Source organism: Pleurodeles waltl, chromosome 4_2 (genome assembly GCF_031143425.1).
Source record: "Pleurodeles waltl isolate 20211129_DDA chromosome 4_2, aPleWal1.hap1.20221129, whole genome shotgun sequence".
In the NCBI taxonomy this organism is placed as follows: domain Eukaryota; kingdom Metazoa; phylum Chordata; class Amphibia; order Caudata; family Salamandridae; genus Pleurodeles; species Pleurodeles waltl.
Window position 1 is genome coordinate 37,977,859 of NC_090443.1, and position 24,176 is coordinate 38,002,034.

A 24,176-nucleotide genomic window follows, 5' to 3' on the forward strand; every position below is an offset into this window, starting at 1 on the left:
TCACACATAAGCACAATTGCAATTAAACTCATTGAGAAGAGAAAAGCCCTCTTATATGCGGGACTAAACTGATTTTACCATGAAGGTAAGTGGACACTTCTTCCAAGGGTACATGTGAAAAGGTCTGTGTCCCTGCCAATATGCACTTGCCCCTAACTACATGTCGTCCCATACCCGGAAGAAAAGGCAGTAGTCAGTGTCCACTTTGATTGCACCCCATGTCCAGGAGAGTGTTCCATGTTCATGGCGAGCAATCACACCTTGTAGTGAACCAGCTTTGGGTTCGAGATGTCAGGTCTAATGTGGGAAAAAACACAGGGTCAACCAGAAAAGTGAAAAACAGAAGAAGCATACAGATCCCCACAGTGTGTGAGGATTTTCACACCTCTAGGATGGAGTGTGAGGCAATGGTAGACTGGGGTGGGTAGAAATGGTACACAGTAAGGGTCAGAGTGTTAGATAACATGGCAGAGAGAAAGACTATAATGGTGTTTGAGGAGAGTACAGACAGCGCATTGATGCAGCCTAAGCATGAAAGAATCCCCACACCAATGAATATGGCATGCATTTGGATTGGAAATAGGGGTAGACTCTTTCTTAGGAACTGAAAATATAAAAAACAAGAATGCTGGACTTGATCTAGGGCAGTGGTTCCCAACCTGTGGTCCGGGGACCCCTGGGGGTCTGCGAAGCCTTCTCAGGGGGTCCGCGAGAGCCTAGAAAATTAAAAAATATTAACAAATATTGACAAATTAGGTCCCCAGCTTCCAGTAATGACTCAGGCGGGGGTCCCCTGATTCCCATGATGATTCAGTGGGAGTCCCTGGGTTCCATTAATGTTAAAGTGGGGGTCCACAGAAATCAAAAGGTTGGGAACCACTGATCTAGAGAAAGGTTTAGGAAGATATGTTTTAATGGGAAAGAGGGCAGCATGTAAATCAATAGGTGGGTTGGAGTTAGGTGTGAGAAAACACAGAAGAATGTGAGGATACAGAGTTAAGTGTGGGAGAAATGGAGGTGGTTGGTAAGGCTCCAATAGTGGAATGCAGGGCACACAACCCCTTCCTCCTACTCTTTCTTTGAATCCCGTACTACGTGAACATTCTACCTGCTCCATCTCTGTGAAGCAGTCCTCTATGGCCTGATGACCTCTCTACACCGGTCTCCTCTTTGTCCCAACTCAGATCTCTACATCTTCCTTTTTGCCATCATATCCACACCCCTTTGATTTCTATTTCGCTTACTGTACAACTACATTGACATCCAATATACCCACATTCACCACTTTTTGTTTGCCCTGATGGCATGATAACTCAGTTCTGCCACATCTTCTCCAAACAAGCAGAGCAGGATCTAGAACCTTGCTCTTTGTGGTCTACCCCTCACAATCAATACAAGCTGCAACCAACAAACGTGCAATCCTAGTTCACACTCCATGTCTGTAACCTTGTATGTAGGCACACATGAGAAGCAAAATTAAGAGAAACCACAATTGTTCCCTCTTCTTTCTTTCTTAAGTATGGCAATCTTCTTAGAGCCTACACACGTCTGCCTGGCTGAATCAATCTTACTATATCTCTGCAAATCTCCTCACCTCATTTTAAAGGCCATAACTGTTCCTTCTCTAAGACCATATTTGTGCAACCAAACAATACGTAATCACCTACAATACCTAATCAGCTCTAGACTGTCTATTCGTCCCACCAACCATTTGCACGGGCTCATACAGCCCCCACTAATGACAACACCTGAGTTCTCTTCATTTTATCTACTGCAAGGAAAGCAGAGTAAATGGATTGAATGGTTTCCATAGCAGCACTAGATTAATCCTAACAACAAACAATAACTGATAACCACTTGACTGACCATTAACCTTGGGTTCTGAAGCATGCCACCTGCCGTAAAGCATGTCAATGCATCGTAAGGGGCAGTAAGCAATATATAAATTGATTTTCAATACAATGGTGCAGAGAGTAGTACAATTTGCTAGTGTGTTAGTCAACAGAGTAAAGTGTGATCAATTAGGGACACCATGAGAGGAAGCAAGAGTAAAGTGGGAGGAAACGGGGCAGAGGAAGAAATGATGTAGGCAAAGTGAAGGAATAGGGCAAAATGTAGGTCTGTAAAATGGGATGGATTGTGATGAAAGAGTGTGAGGAAACGGGGAACAGCATGATGAAAGAATGACAATGTGTGAGGAAATGATGGCTGATGGTAAGTGACAGATGTCCTTACCTGCACCAGTATAATAATCTCACCTCTCCTTGTACTTAAGGAACACTTGGTACAAGTCTTGGGCACTATTGGAAGTAATTGATTTTTTCACCTCTTTACAGAATTCTTGATGAACTTTCAGCAGATCCTAGAAAACAGGTCAGAAACACTGTAACCGTTCAGACATATTATCCAAGGAAATTTGACATAAAAAAAAAAATGAACATAAGTGGTCCTTACCCTTGTTGTATACTATATATTCTTTGGGTGGAGTGAAATAATGGAACAAGCATATAAAGCTACTAATTCACCCTCCAAAAAAACAAAAAGGAAGGTCTGGTGACACATGGATTTGTTCATTATGACACAGATTGTACAATATTAAGTTCTTATTTTATGTTTTGCACCAAATATGTTTTTGCTGTATATTACACATCACAAGCACCGGTGACAGGTTGTTCTTTAACTTCTCACAAGGAATTACTTAAACCAAATTAGGTTATTCTTTTGCATCTTATGACTCTTAAATGACATTATGCTAAAGTGTGTTTACCGAACTCTGGGTCCAGGAGTGTTGGTAGAAAAAGAAAAACACTGAGTTAAATTCAAAAAGTGTGATGTTGATGATTGCACTTTTTACATATGGACATGTAGAATGTGTAGATTAAAGTCAAGATTGATCTGTAGCAGAGGGAGCACAATATTCAGAGACATATATTAGTAGAGTAGATGCCATTCTGCTTTATATGGGCCCAACACCTTTTGACAAAAAAGAATTGAGGCACACAAGGCACGCAATGAGGCACACATACACCCATTGAAGCAGATGTGAGCACCACTGCGACAAGCTGGACCCCACTGAAGCAGACAAGAGGTCATTAAGGTACGTACAAGGCCAGTGAGGCACACAGGAGGCCTTGAGGCTCACACAAGGCCAATGAGACATTCAAGAACTCACTGAGGTGCATCTGATAGCAATGGGTGACACACTGTGTTTTCCTTCAAAGAGGTCATCAGTCACGTTCCATCACTAAAGATGGAAAATTAGTTACTTACCAGTAACTCCCCATTGGTATCATCTATAGATTCACATGCTTGAATCATTTCCCATCGTTAGACTGGGAACTCCCGGTAACTGTAGTTAGGACCATGTTTCAATAGAAAAAGCATTTTTTGACTTGCCTATATCTTTGGTGTGTTTGACGAATCTTCACGAAATCTAACCAAAAAAGTGTGCCGATGATTATTGTTGTGCATGAAAATTTTTGAGTTAATCTGTCAAGCGAGGGTGGAGAAAAAGGGGGTGGGGGGTCAAAAAATTTGTGTTTCCATGTTATTTCCCATAGGAGTTTTGAACACGACTATAGCCCAAACTGTTGGACAGAATTACACCAAATTTGGCAGAAAGCTAGATTTTTTTCTGCAGATTGTGATTTTTTATTTGGTGTAAATCAGTTTGGTAGTTTAGGAGAAATTCATGGAAACTCAAATTTGCATATCTGGGCGGAGCCTAAACACAGATCTCATGGTGAGATTTGAATGGCTGTCAGCACTTTAACCAGGAAGTGCTGAAAGCCATCTTGGGACCAATATACATTAAAGCACCCCATTGAAATGCATTGTAGTGAACGACAGGTTTTGAGGGTCACAAAAAGGAAAACGCATAAAGGGTGATAACAAATTTTAGTTACAATATAACTCATTTGTTGATGGTACCATACTAATTTTAGGAATTGTGGTCTGTTCTAAGGTGATTTTACCCTGCTGGGACTTTGCGAATCATGTTCATGAACAACTAGAGCGCTAACAGTCTTACTTATGACAAAAGTGTGGCACACCTGAAGCTGTTTTGATTGAGTTAAACTGGTAAAAAAACCATGTAATTTACAAAGCAACAAAACTAGGGGGTTCTTTTTATGGTTAGTGCTATAGGAGAAATAGCCTTTACAACAAAGATTGAATCCTGCATGCCATTTCCATGCAGGCTTAACCACTCATGCAACATTACCATGCATGCCTTTACAACAAATTTAATTGTAAGGAATAAATGGTAAAGGCATATTTGTTGTAAAGTTCTTACAGGTAAGTGTATATATATGTATATATAACCTAGTGGCAGTGGCCACTAGTTAGCTATAGTTAGGACCTAGTTTCTATAGAAAAAGCATTTTTCTACTTGCCTATATCTTTGGTGCTGGTTGACAAATCTTCACAAAATTTTCAAAAAAGATTTGACCCTCAAGTGAGCTGCAGCAAGGAACGTTTCGGGGTGATCCATCAAGTGGTGGCTGAGAAAAAGTTGGGTTCCCAAAACGCCTTTTCTCCATTTGTTTTTCTATAGGGATTTTGAACAGCGATAGCGCCTGACCTACTGGATCGAATTACACCAAATTTGGCAGAAAGCTAGGGCCTGGTCTAGAAAGTGACATTCTTGTGATTTGGTGTGAATTCGTTCAGTGGTTTTCTAATTATTAAGTGGTAAACAAATTTGTATACATAGGGACACGGATCCATCGCGACTCCTGTGCGGAGCATCGCGGCTCCACACAACAGAAGCAGTAGTGTGATTGGTTTGTTGAAACCTGTGAAGAAAGTTGCGCCTGCCCTTTTATGTACAGGGGCATGGTCGTGGGGGATGGAATAAGAGGCTGAAAATAATAGAAGGGGCCAGGGTAGAGGTACTCTGACCCCATGAGGATTATTAATGGGTGTCTCAGAGACCCCCTTATTAGTTTTAAACGATCGTTGAGTCTGGATTCCTTTGCGTTGCTCAGCACGGACCCCCATGTAACGCAGCGATGGAGTCACAAACTCTACCTAACAAAATTACAATAAAATATATGTTCACAAACTCACTCACACAATAAGGCACGCACTGCCAGACCCAGTCAGACACTCACATACCCACTCACAGACTCAGATAGACACTTGCACTCCCACTCAGAGGTCCACTTAGTCACTCATACACACACTCACAGACCCATTGACACACACATGCAGCCAATGAGAAACCAAGTGACACTCAGACACCCACTCAAATACTTATTGACACACTCATACACCATGGACCAAAGGCTGTGCACAGTGTGGGAATATAGGGGTTGGCTCTAAGGCCTAGCCACAGGCTAGGCCCAGCATCCAACAGCGCGCCGCACATGGCCGAAGGCTGTGTGTGGTTAGACTAATGTATAGTAATGAAAATGTACTTTACATTAAAATACGTAGAAATTCACTGAAGAAAACAAAGGTTACAGGGACCTTTTAGTTAGGAAACAGAATTTAAAAAAGATAGAAATTCACTTGAAAAATCCAAAGGTTACAGGAACGTTATAGTTAGGCTCACATTTTAAACGTACCAAACCATAGAAACTCACCTGTTATAATTAGAGTTATCTCAAGTAACTGTAACTCATGCCCTATGGTAACTATAACTCGCACCCTCGCCATACACTGCTAATTACCCCACAAATTATGGCAGCCATGACATCTTTGATAACATCATTGATAATATCAATGTAATATTTGCAGTAAAATGTTTGATCAAAAAACTGCGCATGGCGGAGGCGTGAGTTATAGTTACCTAAGGTCATATGTATATATATATATATGTGTGTGTGTAAAGTCATTTTAAGGGTTTAGGGTGGGTATGGGTTTTTGCGTGCAAGTGTTTTTTAGGGTTTAGGATGGGTATGGGATTTTGGGTGACAAGGGGAATTTTAGGGTTTAGGGTAGGTATGGATTTTTGGGTAGCAAGAGAATTTTTAGGGTTTAGGATGGGTATTGGTTTTTGGGTGGCAAGGGAATTTTAAGCACTTGGGGTGGGTATGGGTTTTTAGGTGGCAAGGGTCATTTTAGGGTTTAGGGTGGGTATGGATTTTTAAGTGGCAGGGGAATTTTCAGGTTTTAGGATGGGTATGGGCTTTTGGGTACCAAGGATAATTTTGGGATTTAGGGTGGGTATGTGGCAAGGGTAATTTTAGGGTTTAGAGTGGATATGGGTTTTTGAGTGGCAAGGGTAATAGTGTTCTGGGTGGGTATGGGATTTTGAGTAGCAAGGGTAATTTTGGAGTTTACGTTGGGTATGGGTTTTTAGGTGGGAAGGAGTTTATTTTAGGGTTTAGGGTTGGTATGGGCTTTTGAGTGGCAAGGGTAATTTTAAAGTTTAGGGTGGGCATGAGATTTTAGATGGCAAGGGAATTTTTAGGGTTTAGGGTGGGTATGGATTTTTGAGAAGCAAGGGAATTTTTAGGGTTTAGGGTGGGTATGGGTTTTGGGGTTTTAAGGTGTTTTTAGGGTTTAGGGGCAGTAAAGGTTTTTTGGGTGTAAGGCGTTTCTAGGGTTCAGGGTTGGTACGGGAGGTGGTTGGATTAAAGTATAATAATTAAAATTACTTTACATTAAACAAAACCATAGAAGTTCACTGAAAAAAACAAACGGTACAGGGAAGTTATAGTTAGGAAATAGAATTTTTTAAAAACACAGAAATTCACGTATAAAAACCAAAGGTTACAAGGACGTTATAGTTAGGATACATTTAAACGTACAAAACCAAAGAAATTTAGCTATTATAGTTAGAGTTATTTCAATGACAATGAGGAATCAGCAGAAGGCATGAAGACATAGGTCCTCATTACGAGTCTGGTGGTCTCAAGACTGCCAGACTCGCGGTGGGGGTCGGACTGCTACGGTCGTGGCGGTTCGACCACCACATTACAACCTTGGCAGAACCACCACGTCGGACCGCCGACACTGCCAGGTTGCACCAGGCGAAAGCCTGTCAGTCTCGGCGGTCTCAACCTGCCAGGGGATTATAAGTCCCCTTTCTGCAGGCCTTTGCATGACGGAAGCCCTGCCATGCAAAGGCTGTTGGAAAGGGGGATACGGGGGCCCCATTGGGGCGCCTGCACTGCCCGTGCATTTGGCATGGGCAGTGCAGGGGCCCCCATGGACAACACCGTTGCTCTTTCCACTGCCTGAATTACAGGCAGGGGAAAGCGCGACAGGTGCTGCTGCACCTGCCGCACCGCCACATACCACCAGCTCGGTTAAAAGCCGGTATCAATGTTAAGGCCCTGTTCACCGCAGGGTTGGCGGACTTCTGCCCGCATTGGCAGGCGGATGGCAGTACGAGTCTGGCGGGGATGGCGGCATGAGTTTGGCAGGCGGCATAATGAGGGCCATTGGTCCTAGAATTGCCTTGAGCATACTCACTGAAACTCTTTCTTTTCCTATTAAAGTAGTAGGCACCTAACGTCTTGCCTCTTTTCTCCAACAGAAAAACCATCCACTTTGAAGTGAATATTCTTGCACTAAAAAAAAAAACATATACCTGCTTGGTTGCAGATTTGATTTCATGCTGCTGATAGCAAAGCCCACCTTATAAAGCACTTGCTTTGTAAGACTGATCATACTGTTTGCCTTCTGTAGTGTGCTTGCTTTTATGAACCATTCGTCCAGGTATGGATACACCATGCTTCCCTTTCTCATTATATACGCTGCTATTGGAGCCATGCAATTTGTAAAAACCTGAGGTCCTAATCTTAGCTGGAAAGATAGGGCTTTGAATTAGCATTGTTGACCATCTACCATAAACCAGAGATATTTCCTGTGAATAGGGATATTGAAGTATGCACCCTCAACATATATTGAGCTTTATAAACTGAAGAATCTCCTGTGGCACGATCATACAGAAACTTTGTTTCTTTATGAAGGTATTTACCTCTCTTAGATCTAATATTGGAAACCACTCTCCAGATTGTTCTAAAAACAAAGAATCTTGAGTAGAAGCTCTTGTATTTCTTTTCTCCTCCAAAGACACCCTCTCAAAAGCTTCCTTTGTAATTGCCTTTATTAACTCCTTCTTCAGTTCCTTCAAATGTCTGTGTCCCTCTGATGATGGTAGAACTGATGGTGGCCCCTCTAGAAATTCCAAAGAATGACCATGTCTTGTAATGTCCAAACCCAATCTGTCTGTTACTTGCCTCCAACTTTTCAAATAAAATGGCATTCAGCCTCCCGCTGGCAGCTGAATGTGATGAGGAAATACTGACTGTTAAGTCATGATCTTCCTACTTTCCTCTCAAAATTTGAGGGTTGACCTCAGCCCATTCTTTTTTGTTCCCACTTCTATACTTGTCCTCTCTGCTGCTTTTGATATCTCACTTGCTGTCCATATGCACTGTATTTCCCATATGATCCATATTGCTTGTAGGAATGAAAAAAGGTTCCTTGTTGCTTTTGACCATGCCTTTGAAACTGCCTTTTAAATCTTCTGTATGGTTCTTTATTGTGCAACTTACCTAGAGACTGAGCGTTCCCTGTATCAGACTTTATTGCCTGAAGATCCTCATCCACCTATTTTCAGAAAATATTATTACCATCAAATGACATGTTCATTACATGCGACTGGACCTCTGGTCTAAAACGAAGCACTCTTCAAGCAGGCATACCTCCTCATGACTGTCACATTTCTAGTTTGCTCAAGTGAGCATGTTGATGACTCCATTGCTGCGTCTATCAATGAAGAGACTCTCCAGCTCTTGAAACTGAGGTGGCAATTTCTCTAGGACGCCGCCATATCACTCCAAAGCTGCCTATCATACTTTCCATAATGGCTGATGAATTATCAATTTTGAGTCCCATTTTCGGTCTTCTTTATCTGGAGGCGGTATACAAGGGGATGAAGAAATCCTTGACATCCATTTTGCCACTGCTGAAGTAAATGAATCAGTAAGCTGCATCTGATTCAAAATACATCATCTGTAACTTTGGGCCTTTTCTCCATCTTAGCTAAATTTACAAAGGCAGTTGCAGGAATATGCATCATTGATAGACCCTCTTCCCAGATATGACCTGGCAAAGGCATTGACCATGCAGTTCTTTGAGATTTCTACTTAAATCAAAAAGAAAAAGACTTTTCAACCACAGTCAGGGTCAGAAACGCTATTAGGCCTTTCAAAATCTACTAATATCATCTGGTGGTGAACTCTTATGTGCTGGCTCTGGACAAGCATCAGCTTGCACTATGAAATGATTCCATACTGACTTCTCGGTATGAGAATCTGATGGACTTTCTGTATCAGTATCATCACCATTATCATTATTATTGTTATTATCTGTATAAGGTCAGCTAACAACACCGTCATCATCACCCTGTCCTTCACCAACAGAAATATCATCAGGAGCCGTACTCTTAGATAATTCTGGTTCTTTGTGATCTCTGTGTGTTTGCATCTGTAAGGGTTGTAATATTGGTGGCTGTGAGAATTTTGACAACCCTGATTATTGCTCATTCTGTGCTGGTGGTGGTGGGAGCCTTGTGTAAATATCAGCAATCATGCTGTAACAAGGTTAAAATCTACATCGGAATCAGAACCAGCATTTCAGAAGGATGGACCTACTCGTCCCTTCTTTTTTTCTGGTTCATCTTTGGTGATTTTTGTTGTTTTTGTTCATTTTAGCCAAATTGCTCTACATATTCTTCATTATCTATAAATGAATATTCAACTCAACTCCCCTGGGTAAGTTGCTTTTCTCTTCTATCTCTGATCTTTCTTCATTGATGAAGAAGGCCTCCATCTGATCTAAATGTTCCTAAGGGAAACGCTGTGGCAGCTGCAATGGATTTGGAAAAACCATCATAGTTAGCAAAATGGTTTCTAATTCCTCATTCCCCTGATGAGTCATATTCTCTTATCTGTTCCATTAACCCCACCTTGTTGATGCTGATGTCACTAATTGCTTGTTTTTTCTTTATTCACAATATTTCGCTCGTCAGCAATAACTCTCGTCAACAGTACTTCTCTCGTCAATGGTACACCTTTAACCTATGTCAACAAAGCCGTCATCGACTTTTCCTTCATGGACAGTGTCTCTGTCTGGCTTTCCCCTATCAATACCTTTCTGTTGATGGTGAAATTGTCTCTTGTCAATCATAAATCCTTCTTCAATGGATCCTTTTCACGTCTTGGTGATTAGTACATTTTCTTCATTAATGATTTTTTTGTCTTGCTTACACTCTATTTTCATTGAAGTTTGTTGCAGATTTAGGGTCAGTATCTGAGGTTACCTTTGATTTTTTCAATGGAACCCCTTCCTTTGCTGGATCTACATGTTTTTACTTTCTACTTAATCTGCACATCATGCTATTTGTGTTCCTTCACACCAGAGTCTATTTGACAGACTGTCTGGCTCTTCACAGCAGAGTCAGAGGCTCCTTTATCCTGCTTAACATTACCTTTCTTTTTTGAAGAGGAAGGCTTACTTTTTCCATTTCCTTCTACAGAGTGGAAGCGCCTAGTGTTGTTCACTGTCTTTCAGTGCTTCAGAGAAACTGTGGCAAATTTTACAATCTGCTCACAATGTACACAGTACAGATATTTTGTATGTGGATCCTCCACATACATTATTTTCTTGCAACAAGACTTACAGGTTTTAAATAAAGATTTATTTAAAGATGCATCAGCCATGATGAAAAATACTCCCATTCTGCTGTCTAATCATTATTATTATTAGTGTATGTGTAGTGTGCACAAGTACCCCTAGACGTTTCCCGGCGCAATTCTCTTCTCTAAAGAGCTGTTCAAAAGGGTTCCTCACACTGAAGGTGCATTAGAATATCTCAGTTATTCCCTATAATTTATTAAAGAAAAACAACAGGAACGTGTTTCGGCATTTCTGCCTTCGTCGGCCTGTTGTACACCATCTTTGTTTACACTTTATATCTCATCACATGATCATAACATTTGGAATCCTTCTAACCGAAATGCATATTTTTCAAATCAATTTGCTAAAGTTAGAATATATTTCACATTGTATTCATCATACTGTATAACAATTCAAGATGTATCTAATGTTGAACTTCTTGTTCGTAAATCCACCCAAAAAGGGTAAAACGACCATGATAGCTCCACAATGTCTAAGGGGAGCCAATTGAGCATATAAATATTCTAATATGCGTTGGTTCTTATCACTAACAGATAATTACTTACAATCGCAAATATGCCATTCTGTAATATGCATTCATTGAAATATTGAATATCAAATATAATTTAAATCGCCTAATGGTGCGATTCCACTGTTCAAAATTACACAAATATTTTAACATGATGCACTAATAGCTTCAACGCATTATACTCCTAACCTATCAGAGCAATAGTACATGAATTTACCAATGCGAAATGTATATCAATTCATTCCTATGGCAAAAATTACTGTACATCAGAGATAATTCCATAATCTCCACTAATAATGCGACATTTACCTGAAAATACAATTCCGCCAAGCTAATATGAAGCAGTGGTTCAATCAATATGAATATACACACTGTGTTTAAACATATTCCTAATCACAAAACATCAATTTTATTTAACTCTTTAGATGTATGTGTAACTCTTCACTCTTATTCAAAATTACTCAAGTATTTGAACAAATTATTATTCATAGTGCACCAACAGCTTTAACGCATTGTATTCCTAACCTATCAGGACAATAGTACATACATTTACCAAGGCGAAAAATATGAAACAATGGTTCAATCAGTGTGAACACCAACATTGTGTTTAAATATGTTAACATCAATTTTATTTAACTCCTTAGATGGTATGTATAACTCTTCACTCTTATTCAATCCCTTTGGTTCCTTTGTATCAAATGCTATTATATATCTAGACTCAAGTATCCTTAACTTTTTCTCTCTGTCTCCTCCTCTAAGATCCTTCGGTATTCCATTTATTACACTTTATTTTAGGTTCTTTATATCTCCCCTATGCATTTCCTGAATATGTCTAGCCACTGGATAAGTGTCATCTTTATTTTGAACTGCTCTCAAGTGCTGCAAAATATGTTTATGCACTTGCAATTTTGTGCTACCTATGTACATTTTGGGACAACTACACTTTAAAGTATATATGACAAAATCACTTTTACAAGTGTACACTCCCTTAATGTTATGTATGGTTTTGCCATTCATAACAACTGTCTTGTTGTTTTCTCCATTCCTTACATTTAGAACATTTGAAAAAAAACATAATTCTTAACTAACCAGATATTCCTATTATCATGCTGCCTGATGTCACTTCTTACTAATGCATCACGCATTGATTCTCCTATGCGGTAGGTAATTTGTTTTTTTTTTTTAAATATCTTTTTCTATAATCGGATCACTTCTCAACATATGCCAGTGCTTTTGTAATATCATTCGTACTTGTGTACGTGCCATATTATACGTAGTTATAAACCGAACGATCTGTTGTTTATCTGATTGTCTCATCTTACTTTTTGGTATGTCAAATAGGATGCTGTCTCTCGCACGTTGATTCACTTTCTTCCTTGCCTCGATAAGTGTGGTACTAGTACCACACTTATAGAGGCAAGGAAGAAAGTGAGTACTAGTGGCACTAGTACCATACTTATAGAGGCAAGGAAGAAAGTGAGTACTAGTGGCACTAGTACCATACTTATAAAGGCAAGGAAGAAAGTGAGTACTAGTGGCACTAGTACCATACTTATAGAGGCAAGGAAGAAAGTGAGTACTAGTGATACTAGTACCACACTTATAGAGGCAAGGAATAAAGTGAGTACTAGTGGTACTAGTACCACACTTATAGAAAGTGAGTCAAAGTTTGTGAGGATATTTAAAGGCAGCCCTAATGTTAACCTATGAGAGAGATAGGACACAGTGAAAAACGAATTTGGCAGTATTTCACTGTTAGGAAATATAAAACACACTAGTATATGTCCTACCTTAACATACGCTGGACTTCGTGCCTAACTTAGGGGTGCCTTACATGTAGTAAAAGGGAAGGTTGAGGCCTGGCAAGTGAGTACACCTGCCAAATCAAATTGGCAGTTTAAAACTGCACACACAGACACTGCACTGGCAGGTCTGAGCCATGTTTACAGGGCTACTAACGTGGGTGGCACAACCAGTGCTGCAGGCCCACTAGTAGCATTTGATGTACAGGCCCTGGGCACCTCTAGTGCACTTTACTAGGGACTTACCAGTAATTCAAATATACCAATCATGGATAAACCAATCAACAGCACAATTTCTATAGGGAGCCCTTGCACTTTAGCACTGATTAGCAGTGGTAAAGTGTGCAGAGACAATAAACCAGCAAAAACAGACCTGAAAAAATAGGAGGAAGAAGGCAAAAAGTTTGGGGATGACCCTGCAAAAAGGGCCATTTCCAACTATATATATATATATATATATATATATATATATATATATATATATATAAATGGGGTCTCTAGTTGGCAGTCAGTTTGCACCCTGTCCAAGTAGGGACCCTCACTCCCTCAATAACTTTGCACAAGCAGTCAGGTTTATCTCAGAAGCAATGTGTAAAGCATTTGCACATAGTACACAGTAACACAGTGAAAACACTACAAAAGGACACTACCCCTGTTTTAGAAAAATATCCAATATTTATCTATATAAAACAAGACCAAATATGATAAAAATCCAACATACAGTGATAAATATATGAATTCTGCAAGATTTACTCAAAAATACAGTTCCAAGAAGACAACAGCTTCACCTGGGGTTATCACGGCATCGTGAACAACAAAACCAACAGTTCAGGCTGGCTGCGGCGTCGCAGGCCAGCTACGGTGTCGGGAAGACCCGCAAACAGTATCTTTGGAACTTGCAGGATGTTGTGATCCTCGTGGTGAGCTCCGGAGAACGGCGTCGCTGGTGTCACGGTGTCGACTCCGGAGTCGGTGTGGGAGTCTTTGGGCCCTTGAAGTCACACATGCTGCGGATCGAACTCTGGGCTGATGAAGTCAGGGGCGCTGGCGTGGATGGCGTCGGGGCTGCGGTGTGAAGCGGGACAATGCAACAAGCGGTGCCCACAGGTCACATTGCAGGCAGCAGCTCGGTGATGGCACCCAGCGGCGGCGGTGAGAACAGGGCTGCGTTGTGAAGCAGGACAGTGCGACCAGCGGTGTCACCAGGTCACAGTGCAGGTAGTGGCGTTGTCATTGATGAAGCGCTGTCATCGGTGCAGGACAGGACAGGGCTTTGTGACCCTCACAAGCGGTGGCCACAGTGCACCCAGGGTGCCCGGTGACAACACTGGAGTCGATGGTGCTGGAGTCGCTGGACCGGGGCTGCGGTACGGGACTTGACGGTGCTTCGTTTACCTCACAAGTGGCGTCCACATGCCATGGTGCAGGCAGCAGTAACAGTGTCAGCAGGAACGGCAGGGATGCCCAGGCTGTGGTGTGCGTAAGGCGATGCCAGAGTGTCGGGTCCACAGGTCGCGGTGCGAGCAGCAGCTCTGTGAAGTCGTCCAATGACTGCGTCGGTGACACCAGGGTTGCGGTGCGAAGCAGGGCAGTGCGGCTCCGGGTGGCACTGGCAGGTCTAGGTGCAGGCCAGCGGCATCGTTGGTGGCGTCGCAGTGGTTTTTCTTTTTTTACAGCACAGAACACACAGTTCCCAGTGCTGCAGGTCGCGGAAACTGAAGTCTGTGGTGTCCCTGAGACTTCCAACAGGAGACAAGCTCTACTCCAAGCCCTTGGGGAACTTTCTCAAGCAGGATACACAGCAAAGTTCACCCGCAACACAGCAAAGGGGCAGTACTCCTCCTCCAGCTCTTCTCTTTGACAGAGGTTCCTCTGGATTCCAGAAAGCTTCTAAAAGTCTGGGGTTTTGGGTCCAATACTTATGCCCCTTTTTGCCTTTGAAGTTAGCAAACTTCAAAGCAAAGTCTCAAGTGTTTGCTAGATCCTTCCTTGTCCATGCCATGCCCCAGACACACACCAGGGGTTTGGAGACTTCATTGTGTGAGGGCAGGCATAGTCCTTTCAGGTGTAAGTAGCCACTCCTCCGTTCACTCTAGCTCAGATGGCTCATCAGGATATGGAGGCTACACCCCAGCTCCTTTTGTGTCACTGTCTAGGAGAGGTGTAAACAGCCAGCTGTCAAACTGACCCAGACAGGGAATCCACAAACAGGCAGAGACACAGAACGGTTAAAGCAAGAAAATGCCTACTTTCTAAAAGTGGTATTTTCAAACTCACAATCCAAAAACCAACTTCACTCAAAAATATATTTTGAAATTGCCAGTTCAGAGACCCTAAACTCCATATTTCTATCTGCTCTCAAAGGGAATCTGCGCTTTAAAGTGATTTAAAGACAGCCCCCATGTTAACCTATAAGAGAGATAGGACTTGCAACAGCAAAACACAAATTTGCCAGTATTTCACTGGTACGACATGTAAAACCATGTACTGCCTTTTAAATACACTGCACCCTGCCCATGGGCTACCTAGCGCCTACCTTAGGGGTGCCTTACATGTTCCAAAAAGGATGGTTTGGGCCTGGCAAATGAGTACACTTGCCAGGTCGAATTGGCAGTTTAAAACTGCGCACACAGACACTACAGTGGCAGGTCTGAGCCATGTTTATAGGACTACTAACGTGGGTGGCACAACCAGTGCTGCAGGCTAACTAGTAGCATTTGATTTACAGGCCCTGGACACCTCTTTTGCACTATACTAGGGACTTACCAATAAATCAAATACGCTAATCATGGATAACCCAATCACCAATACAATTTACATAGGGAGCACTTGCACTGATCAGCAGTGTTAAAGTGCGTAGAAACAATAAACCATCACAAACAGACCTGAAAATATAGGAGGAAGAAGGCTAAACATTTGGGATAACCCTGCAAAAAGGGCCATTTCCAACATATTTTATTTTACATATATATATATATATATATATGTTTATGCAATTTGGTTTCAAACAGCGAGCTCAAATTACTGGTGCCAGCGTTAGGATATGACCAGAACCCTCGACATAAAAACACAAACAGAATGACGCTGCACTCTCATGGACCTTGAGCAGATTTAATCAGCTTACAATGTTAGTACACAAGCAGGAGACTTGTGTCCCTCATTTCAATCCTGTGAGTAGTTTCAGATTTCGTAGTCTTTTCCTTTCAAGCCGGGCACTGCTGTTAATCATAGTAGTTTATGCAATTTGGTCTAAAACAGCGCGCTCAAACTACCGGTGCCAGCATTAGGATATGACCAAAATAGCCAGGAGGGGTACAGACTTCTCGACACGCCTTTGTGTTTCTACTGCAGTATAAAGGTGTGCAAGGGACAGCCTTACGAGCGAGAGTGGGTGCATGTCCCTGATCATTGGAAAACCTGTATTTCATGCCGATACGACCCAGGAAAGGAAAGGGTTTGTGGACCTTTTGTTTTACAATTGCTACATTCCTAATGAAAGAGACCGGGGATGAATAATGTATTATACAGGAGAGGTGATGTTTGCGCAGGGAAGATTCATAACGTATTGATTGCGCATTCTTTGATAATGAGGCAACCAACTTTTCTAATGTTGAAAAAAACAATAAAACTACAACTACCAGAATTCCCATGGGAGGTTAAAGGGGAGAGTAAAATTCACTGCATTTGTAATCAGACACAGCGGTACTCCAATCAGTGAGGGCGGCCTCACCAAATCTCTGTTTCTGTTCAAACAATGTCAGGCACTCACAGGAAGTATACGCCATTAATGGCAAATTGCTCAGCTCATTTATTTAGCCACATTTAATACATCAGACAGACGTGTTTTGGCTTTCTCGCCTTCCTCAATGTCAGTCATTACAAACAGAAACAAAGCTGCTCTTTCATAATGCAAGGCAGAAAAACGTCATCAACAATTTCGTCCAAAACATAGAAGATGGGCCATATTTACAAATGAAACACAGTTGTGAAAGTGGCAGACATTTTTAAATATAACAAATTATCAAACATCTTTCCCTGTTCAACACTTGTAAATCACAGAAAAGCAAAATCACAATTATAATCCTGTTAAAGTCTATGCATGTCTTTAGAGTTAGAGACAATAAATAGATTCCATTCACAAGGGTATTCTAAGTCTCTTTTGGAAGAATCCCAAGAAAGGGTCAAACTGTGTGAAAGACCGAATCAGATTTTCTAAACAGAGGCTACTAATAAACAATAATCAGGTGGTGTAAGATTGATTACAACATGCTCAAGTGATTCCACATTTTTTTTAAGATGGTGAAAAAACATTGGCAAATTCTAACAAGCATTTACAATGCAACGAGTCTCACGTTTGATCATGTTAGAGCTGATCGCGTTGTAAACTCCTTACCCGACTTTTCACCTATCGGGCAAAAGTGCATTTTTGTACATAACCCGAAAAAGTGAAATCAAGTATGTAAAGCGCTCGACTTCTGCCAAGCGATATCAGGCTCGTAAATTAGAGAAAAAAAAGTCCACGACCCTGATGGAAAACAGCGAGCCTCGCATGTTTTCTGTACTTGGTCGCTGCGCTGGAGGAGGGCTAGCCACTGGAAAAAGCATGACATATGCGTGCCTTCGACTAATGAAAGAAAGCAGATTTTATTAGGGAAGCCCACGAACCAATAAAAAACACTGACGTGAAGTTGACAGGGCTCCGAGCCCTTTTCTAAATACAAAGGAGTCTCGCTGCGAAACGCATGCGCGAGCGCATGCAACGCAGGCTCGACCCTAAAAAGTGATCAGGTCACTGGGGCTCGGTTACCATCAACACCTCAGGTTACATATCGCAGAAGCACGTCTTTATATGACATGCTGGCACACAGACAATATACTGCCAACAAGATAGAGAAAGGTAAAACAAGAGGCTTTTTCCCTTGCATAAATCTTAAAGCATGCAAAACGAGTAATAAAATACAGAAATATGAGATACCTGGAACAGGAAAAAATAAACTAATTACGAAATTGCTAAATTGTAGTTCAGAGTTTACAGTTGACTGCCTAGTATGTCCACGTGATTTACAATATGTGGAGAGTACAGTAAAAGCAGTTCAAATCGAGTTTTGAAACACATGAGGGCAATTTCAAAAGTAGATCTCACATACCCAGTGGCAAGGCATTTTCTAACAGTACACAGAGAAAACAGAAATTTACTGTTTTTCTGTATGGACCAGGTCCCCAAAAATTAACGAGGTGTTTTCAGAATACGATAATTGAGACAATTAGAATCCTGTTACATCATTGAATTAAAAACTATGATACCGAAGGGATTGAATATGGACGAAGAGATGTGGACCCATGTAGGATAAAATATATCAATATATGGAGATTTCTTCTGAGACTCTAAGAGATGCAATGAGAGATTATAGCTAATGACCATTAGGTCTGATACTATTGGGTAATCCATCGAGACAGGGGCGAACAGGTTAAGAAAGGAGAGTCAGGGTCTCATAATTTTGTCCCAAATCATAGACATAGTTATTATTTTACAATTAAGAACACGAAGCGTTAGAATGAACTAACAACATCATAATATTCATGGAAATAAGATGGGCACTTTGAGATTATTACACTATCTACGGCCTTATATGGCTCATTAGGGACCCCATTCCTCTTGCATTGTCGACAGGCTATGGATACAGATAGAAATTGTGTCACATTTGGGCGGTATAATGATTTATGGAAATGAACTGTGACGGCCCATCCAGGGCTAAACAAGCTTTTCTCAGCACAGACAGCACCATGAATTTTTACTTCAAAAGTCAAAATTAGCAGAACATAAGAATTGATTTGAATTATCCCTTTAGTATGACAGGACACATAGTAATGCACAGAATTTAACAGGATTATAATTGTAATTTTGCTTTGCTGTTATTTACGTGTTGAACAGGGAAAGAGAGCCTGCCTACAGCAGGAGAGAGCTCCATGGCCTAAGGTCATACAATATAATCTGCAGCCCCCTCTGACTGGACTCGCCTGGGATCAGTCATCATCTGCCTCAGTAAGCTCATCTATAAAAGGAGCAGCAAGCTGACAACTGCATTTTATCTTGGTTCCAGCCTAGTGCAGTGCAGAAAATCAGCTTCGTTCCCATCGAAAAATATATCTTCGACCCTGTCACTCCTGTATCTCAAGGTTCATAGAAGTCGGTAAACGGGTGACCGCGTGATGAGATCTAGAATGGAGAAGTTGGTTACACATGCAGTCAGATTCACCATGTCGCTGCTGCAGAGTCTGCTAGCCCCCTCAGCTGTCCCTGATGCTCTCTGCTCTGCCTAGAGCAGGCGCAGGTGCAAAGCGCCAGCAGAGGGGGCGAGACGTGCTAAAGGCAGAGACCCGCCCTACTATGAAAACCCTCTTCATCGCCAGCTCTGCAGTGAGAGCCTTACACAGTGAGCACCGCTGTGAGGGGAGCACCCACTGGACAGAAAGGTACCCGTTTTCTAATCAGGGGATCAAGATTAGCATAAGACATGGCAAGAAAAAAACAAGAAATGCCGTCCGCCAACTCTGCCTGATGGGCCAATTATCTCCTGGCTATTGTTAACAGAGGATGGTGCCACATCTGAAAAGCAAGGCACCACCCAGATTCATAACTGCTGCAATCTCTCCAGCGGATAGTGTTTGTTATTTGTTTCCCTTTCACCACCACGGCGTCAATTATGTTAGAAGCTGGTCCAGCGTGATCATCTCGCTGAATCCCAGGGCGGTCCACTGTGACTGTAAATACTGACACCCCCTACACTCCCTATGTATGGTTTGTGAAAGCGTGATACAATTCATTTCGTAAAAGGCGGGCTACGGAGGAAGCCAATTTTAGCACGTTGGCAAGCTGCTCAGTTATTCATGCAGCTGAGCTCTAGCGTTTTAAGCCCTTGTCATGGGGTGCCCCAGGTGCGCTACAATTAGCAACGGCCTGTACCTTTTTAAAGTGGTGAGGTGGTTGAAGTGCCCCACCACTTTGCACACAAAAAACACACTTCCCTCCAAAACCCTAAAGTAAACCACCCCTCCCACCAAAAGCCCAAATAACACTAAAACACAAACACTACACTTACATGTACTACACATTTACATACATTACACGCATGCATTACACATACATGCATCACCCATGAAAAAAAAGGTACTTACCCAAGGGCTGCACTTCCTGATCCTGTGCTTCTGCTCTCCGATAGAGGAAGAGCTCCCCTAACTAATCCAGACGCTGCTCTCATGCTGTTAACCAGCATGAAAGAAGCACCTGGATTGGATGAAGCATCCTGGTTGGATGCTGCTTCAGGCCCTTGAGGCCTGTGCCCGGTCGCCACCCAGCTATCTTAAGACAGCTTCAAAGTGCGCATGTCACTTTGGCCGGCGGAAGGCAGCCGGCCAAAGTGACATGCGCACTTTGGAGCATCTAGTCCAGGCACTGCTCCAGCCCTCTGCTACCTCTGCGTCCGGCAGCAGAGAGCACACCCAGCATGTCTCTGGGCTGGTGTGCGCTCCGTAGGAAGAAATAGTGTGGCAATTAAATCTTTTCATTGCCATTCTATTTCTTCCAGCTTGGCTCGCAGCGGGCAGTGGGGCAACGCTCCCCCGCCTTCGAAGAGGAACCACCACTTGCTACAATACCTGACTAGTGCATTTTAGTGCGGTTTTGCAGACACCAGCACTAAAATGCATTAGTCTAACACCTGTGGCATGGTATATGGCAGGGCGGAGCACCTCTTACTTCATGGTTGATGGCAACAGCCGAGGTCTGCTCCGGGTCCCCACTGCCCACTGTATGTTCCCGGAGGCTCACCATCTCTGTGCAGGCAAGGTGAGGCGTTCTGCCACAGGTTAACTGGTGGAGCATGCCACGTTCTAGAGTGCGCCTCATCAAAGCAGCCTACGCCACTGCACTCTTGGCCACGACCCACCATCATCGTTGTTGTCTAATGGTGGGTTATAATGCTGTTCAAGGTCAGGGGCTCTGACATCGGATTTGTCCTGCTCATATGCTTGTTTGGCAAACGTTTGCTTCTAGATTGGTAGAGGCCTTCAACCAGAGGGTGCCTAAGGGGCCAGAGCATTAAACTGCGCCACGGCCTGGTAACAGGGGGGTCCTGAGGGTCGAGGTGCAATGGTGGGGCAGAAGTTGCAAGGGCACCAAAGGGCAGTGAAGTGGCGTGAACGCCGGCCAATGGGAGGCCGAGCTTGATTTGAATTGAGCCCGCAGGGCACCATGCCCGTATAAAGTAAGGCAAATGCGCGGTCCAGCCACTGCTTCGGGCTGGACTGTGAGAGATACCTTCTGCTGGAGAGAATGGAGGAACAGTCAGGGAAAGAGGCAGCGAGGAGTAGACAGTGTATCCAGAGAAGCCTCTGTGTCAGTCGTGTCGTTGAGGAGGATCGCCAGAAGAAGACTGCTACTCCGTGGTGACTCTACACAGCAGGAGGGGCAGCTAGAAAATGCCAGGTAGAAGAGACAGCCAACAGAGGACTCCTATACCGGTAGCGACACAACTCTGTGTGGCGCAGGAATCAGCTGCACAACACTTCCCGGAATAGAAGAACCACCAACGGAGGACCGCTACATCGGTAATGACACAACTGTGTGTGGCAAGAGGTTTGCCGGAAGAGCTCTAGAGAGTAGCGAACCACCACCCAGCAGACGCCCTAACAGCGGTAGCGTCACTAGAGCCGCGCTGTGGCAAAGAAGCCTTAGAGGTAAAGCAGCCTGCAGCACAAACGCAGGAGAGATGTGGGAGCACCGGCACCCACAACACAGGAGAGGCGTCATTGCATCGTTTGACACGCTGAGCCCACAGTGGGAAATCAATGAAATACGCAGGTGCTTCATACAGAGGTTAGCTCCTGTAACCTGCACTGTGAACTCACCGTTTGTTGCCATAGTAACGCTGAATAATTCTCTGCTTAATTCCCCCCTCTGACACACACATAGTGTTTACTGGGCATTGATTAGACTTGAATATTGATTATATAGCGAAGATCACACCTCACTGTAACCCGAGAGGACACAGAGGCATAGGAACAGCCCCATAAGAGTTAGAGCAATTGAGGATTACAGCACAAGGCGGGGACAGTCCTGAAAAGGGTGATGGGTCCCAGGCCATGGTGAGAAGCAAGAAGCCAGACTAAGGCTGGTGACAGCCCCGAAAAGAAGTGATACAATCCAGACCGTGCTGAGAAGCAGGGAAGCCAGATAAGGTTGAGGACAGCCCTGTAAGGGGCGAAGCGACCCAGGCACTGGTGAGAAGCACGAATAAATAACATACAGCAGATACAGCAGAGACAGCCACCGGTCAGCGACGCAACCTGTCTATACAAATGGCAGATCCAAGCAATGGGCTGCATCCAGAGGACATCGAAGAAATAATGAGGGCAGCAATAGAAGCAGCCACCACGCATTACAGAGAATGGCTGCTAGCCCAAATAAGAGGAGGACTGAGTGGTCGCCCAGAAGAGCTCAGTAACAGCAGTGAGAGTGAAGAGAGAGGCGAGGACCAACTAGATGAAAGCGAGGAGATAGAGGAGCCAAAAAAGCGTTGCAGTATTGCAAGCAAGAATGGCAAAAAGGCTGCAAAAAGGAAAGGAGACACTGACAAACCAAAGATCTCCCAGGAGGCAGCACCAGGAAGAAGTCAAGACCCACGGATGGTGAGCAGATAAGTGCGATTATGCAGGCTTCTTTGAAATCTTTTGCACCATTGCTTTTTGCCAACAAAGGGGGAGGGGGGACAGTCGCGCTGGGGGGGGGGGGGGGGGGGGGGGTGGTGGTGCAACAGGGCAGAGGCACATGATACGTATGCATCCCTGCAGGCAGAGCAAGCGCTAGCGAAGAAGCTCCATCTACAAGCACCACACATGTAGTACCCACGGAGGCATGGGGTAACAAATCAGGGGGTACAGCTCAAGGACAGGATGGATATGGCCTGATGTCAGAGGCTTACAGGAGGGGCACTCTGGGTCATGGTAACGAGGGCCACAGGCTTAGAAAGTCTGATACCACTGGCAATAAAGGAGCGCATCTGGAGCAAATAATTTATAAACATCTTCATGCTCCTAGAAATACAATTAGAGGGGTAGATCTTGCCATATGAGACAAGAAGGAAGAGGCTAGGAGAGAAAGGGTGTGGGTGAGCAAAGTGAGGAATTTTGATAATTGGCTGGATGCCTCCAGAATTATGGCCTGCGTGATAGCCGAGAAATTCCCACACTGCGCAAAAGATTTATAGCTGTACAAGTCTAAGATTCATGAGTCCTATAGGCAATTCAGGGGAGACGCATGGTTAGACTATGACAAGAGCTTTAGGATGAAGATGCAGGTACACCCTGACAATGAGTGGGACGAGGAAGATTTATCAAGCTACATGCATAAAATGATGAAAGAGAAAAGAGAGACAAGGCAAAAAAAATAGCCCGGGCGGCCAGGGGGCAAGCATTGCATGGGAGAGTTTTCAGCTAGCCCACTCCCCCATCAATACACACAGGCTCAGACTGCTAGCTAACCATTACGATAATAAAGGGGATGCACAGTTATTATGTGAAGGATTTGAGAAAGGCTTCAGAATACCAGTGTTAAGACAAGTCAGGTCAGGAAAACCAATAACCTGTGCTCAGCATTACACAAACCAGAGATTATGCACAAGAAAATCATGAAAAAAAAGGAGCTGGAAAGGATAGAGGGCCCCTTGGTTTTGGAGAAGCCAGGTGGACTAGTGGTTTTACCTCTCAGGTGGTACCCAAAAAAGGGCAGGGCCAGTATAGGCTAATTCACCACCTGTCCTTCCTGGAGGGGGAGTCTGTTAATGACGGCATCAATCCCCGATCCCACAACCTCAACATAATCTCATACGCTAAAGACACCCAGCTGATCCTCTCCCTCACCAAGGACTCCGTCAAGACCAACCTCCACGAAGGAATGAAGGCCTTCGCTGAATGGATGAAGAGCAGCTGCCTCAAACTCAAAATCCGACAAGACTGAAGTCCTCATTTTAGGTTCCACCCCCTCCACATGGGATGACTCCTGGTGGCCCGCCAGTTGGCGGAGCACACCGAATAATTCAAGATAGTGAGTTGGGCCTAAAATAGAGAGATGGTGGAATACCCCTGCCCCTGCACAGTGAAGCTCCAGCTCAAGGACCCCAGTCATCAGCAATAAACGCCAGGCTGGTACA

At 43.4% G+C, this 24,176-nt stretch overlaps 1 protein-coding gene across 1 annotated transcript in view; it reads right to left on the reverse strand.

The window, feature by feature from the left end:
- Window positions 1-24,176, reverse strand: part of VAV1 (vav guanine nucleotide exchange factor 1) — a 409,433-nt gene that overhangs the window by 170,962 nt on the left and 214,295 nt on the right. The window contains exon 8 of the mRNA XM_069230534.1: window positions 2,259-2,362. Coding sequence (XP_069086635.1) covers window positions 2,259-2,362 — 104 coding nt within the window. The remainder of the gene's footprint in view (window positions 1-2,258; window positions 2,363-24,176) is intronic.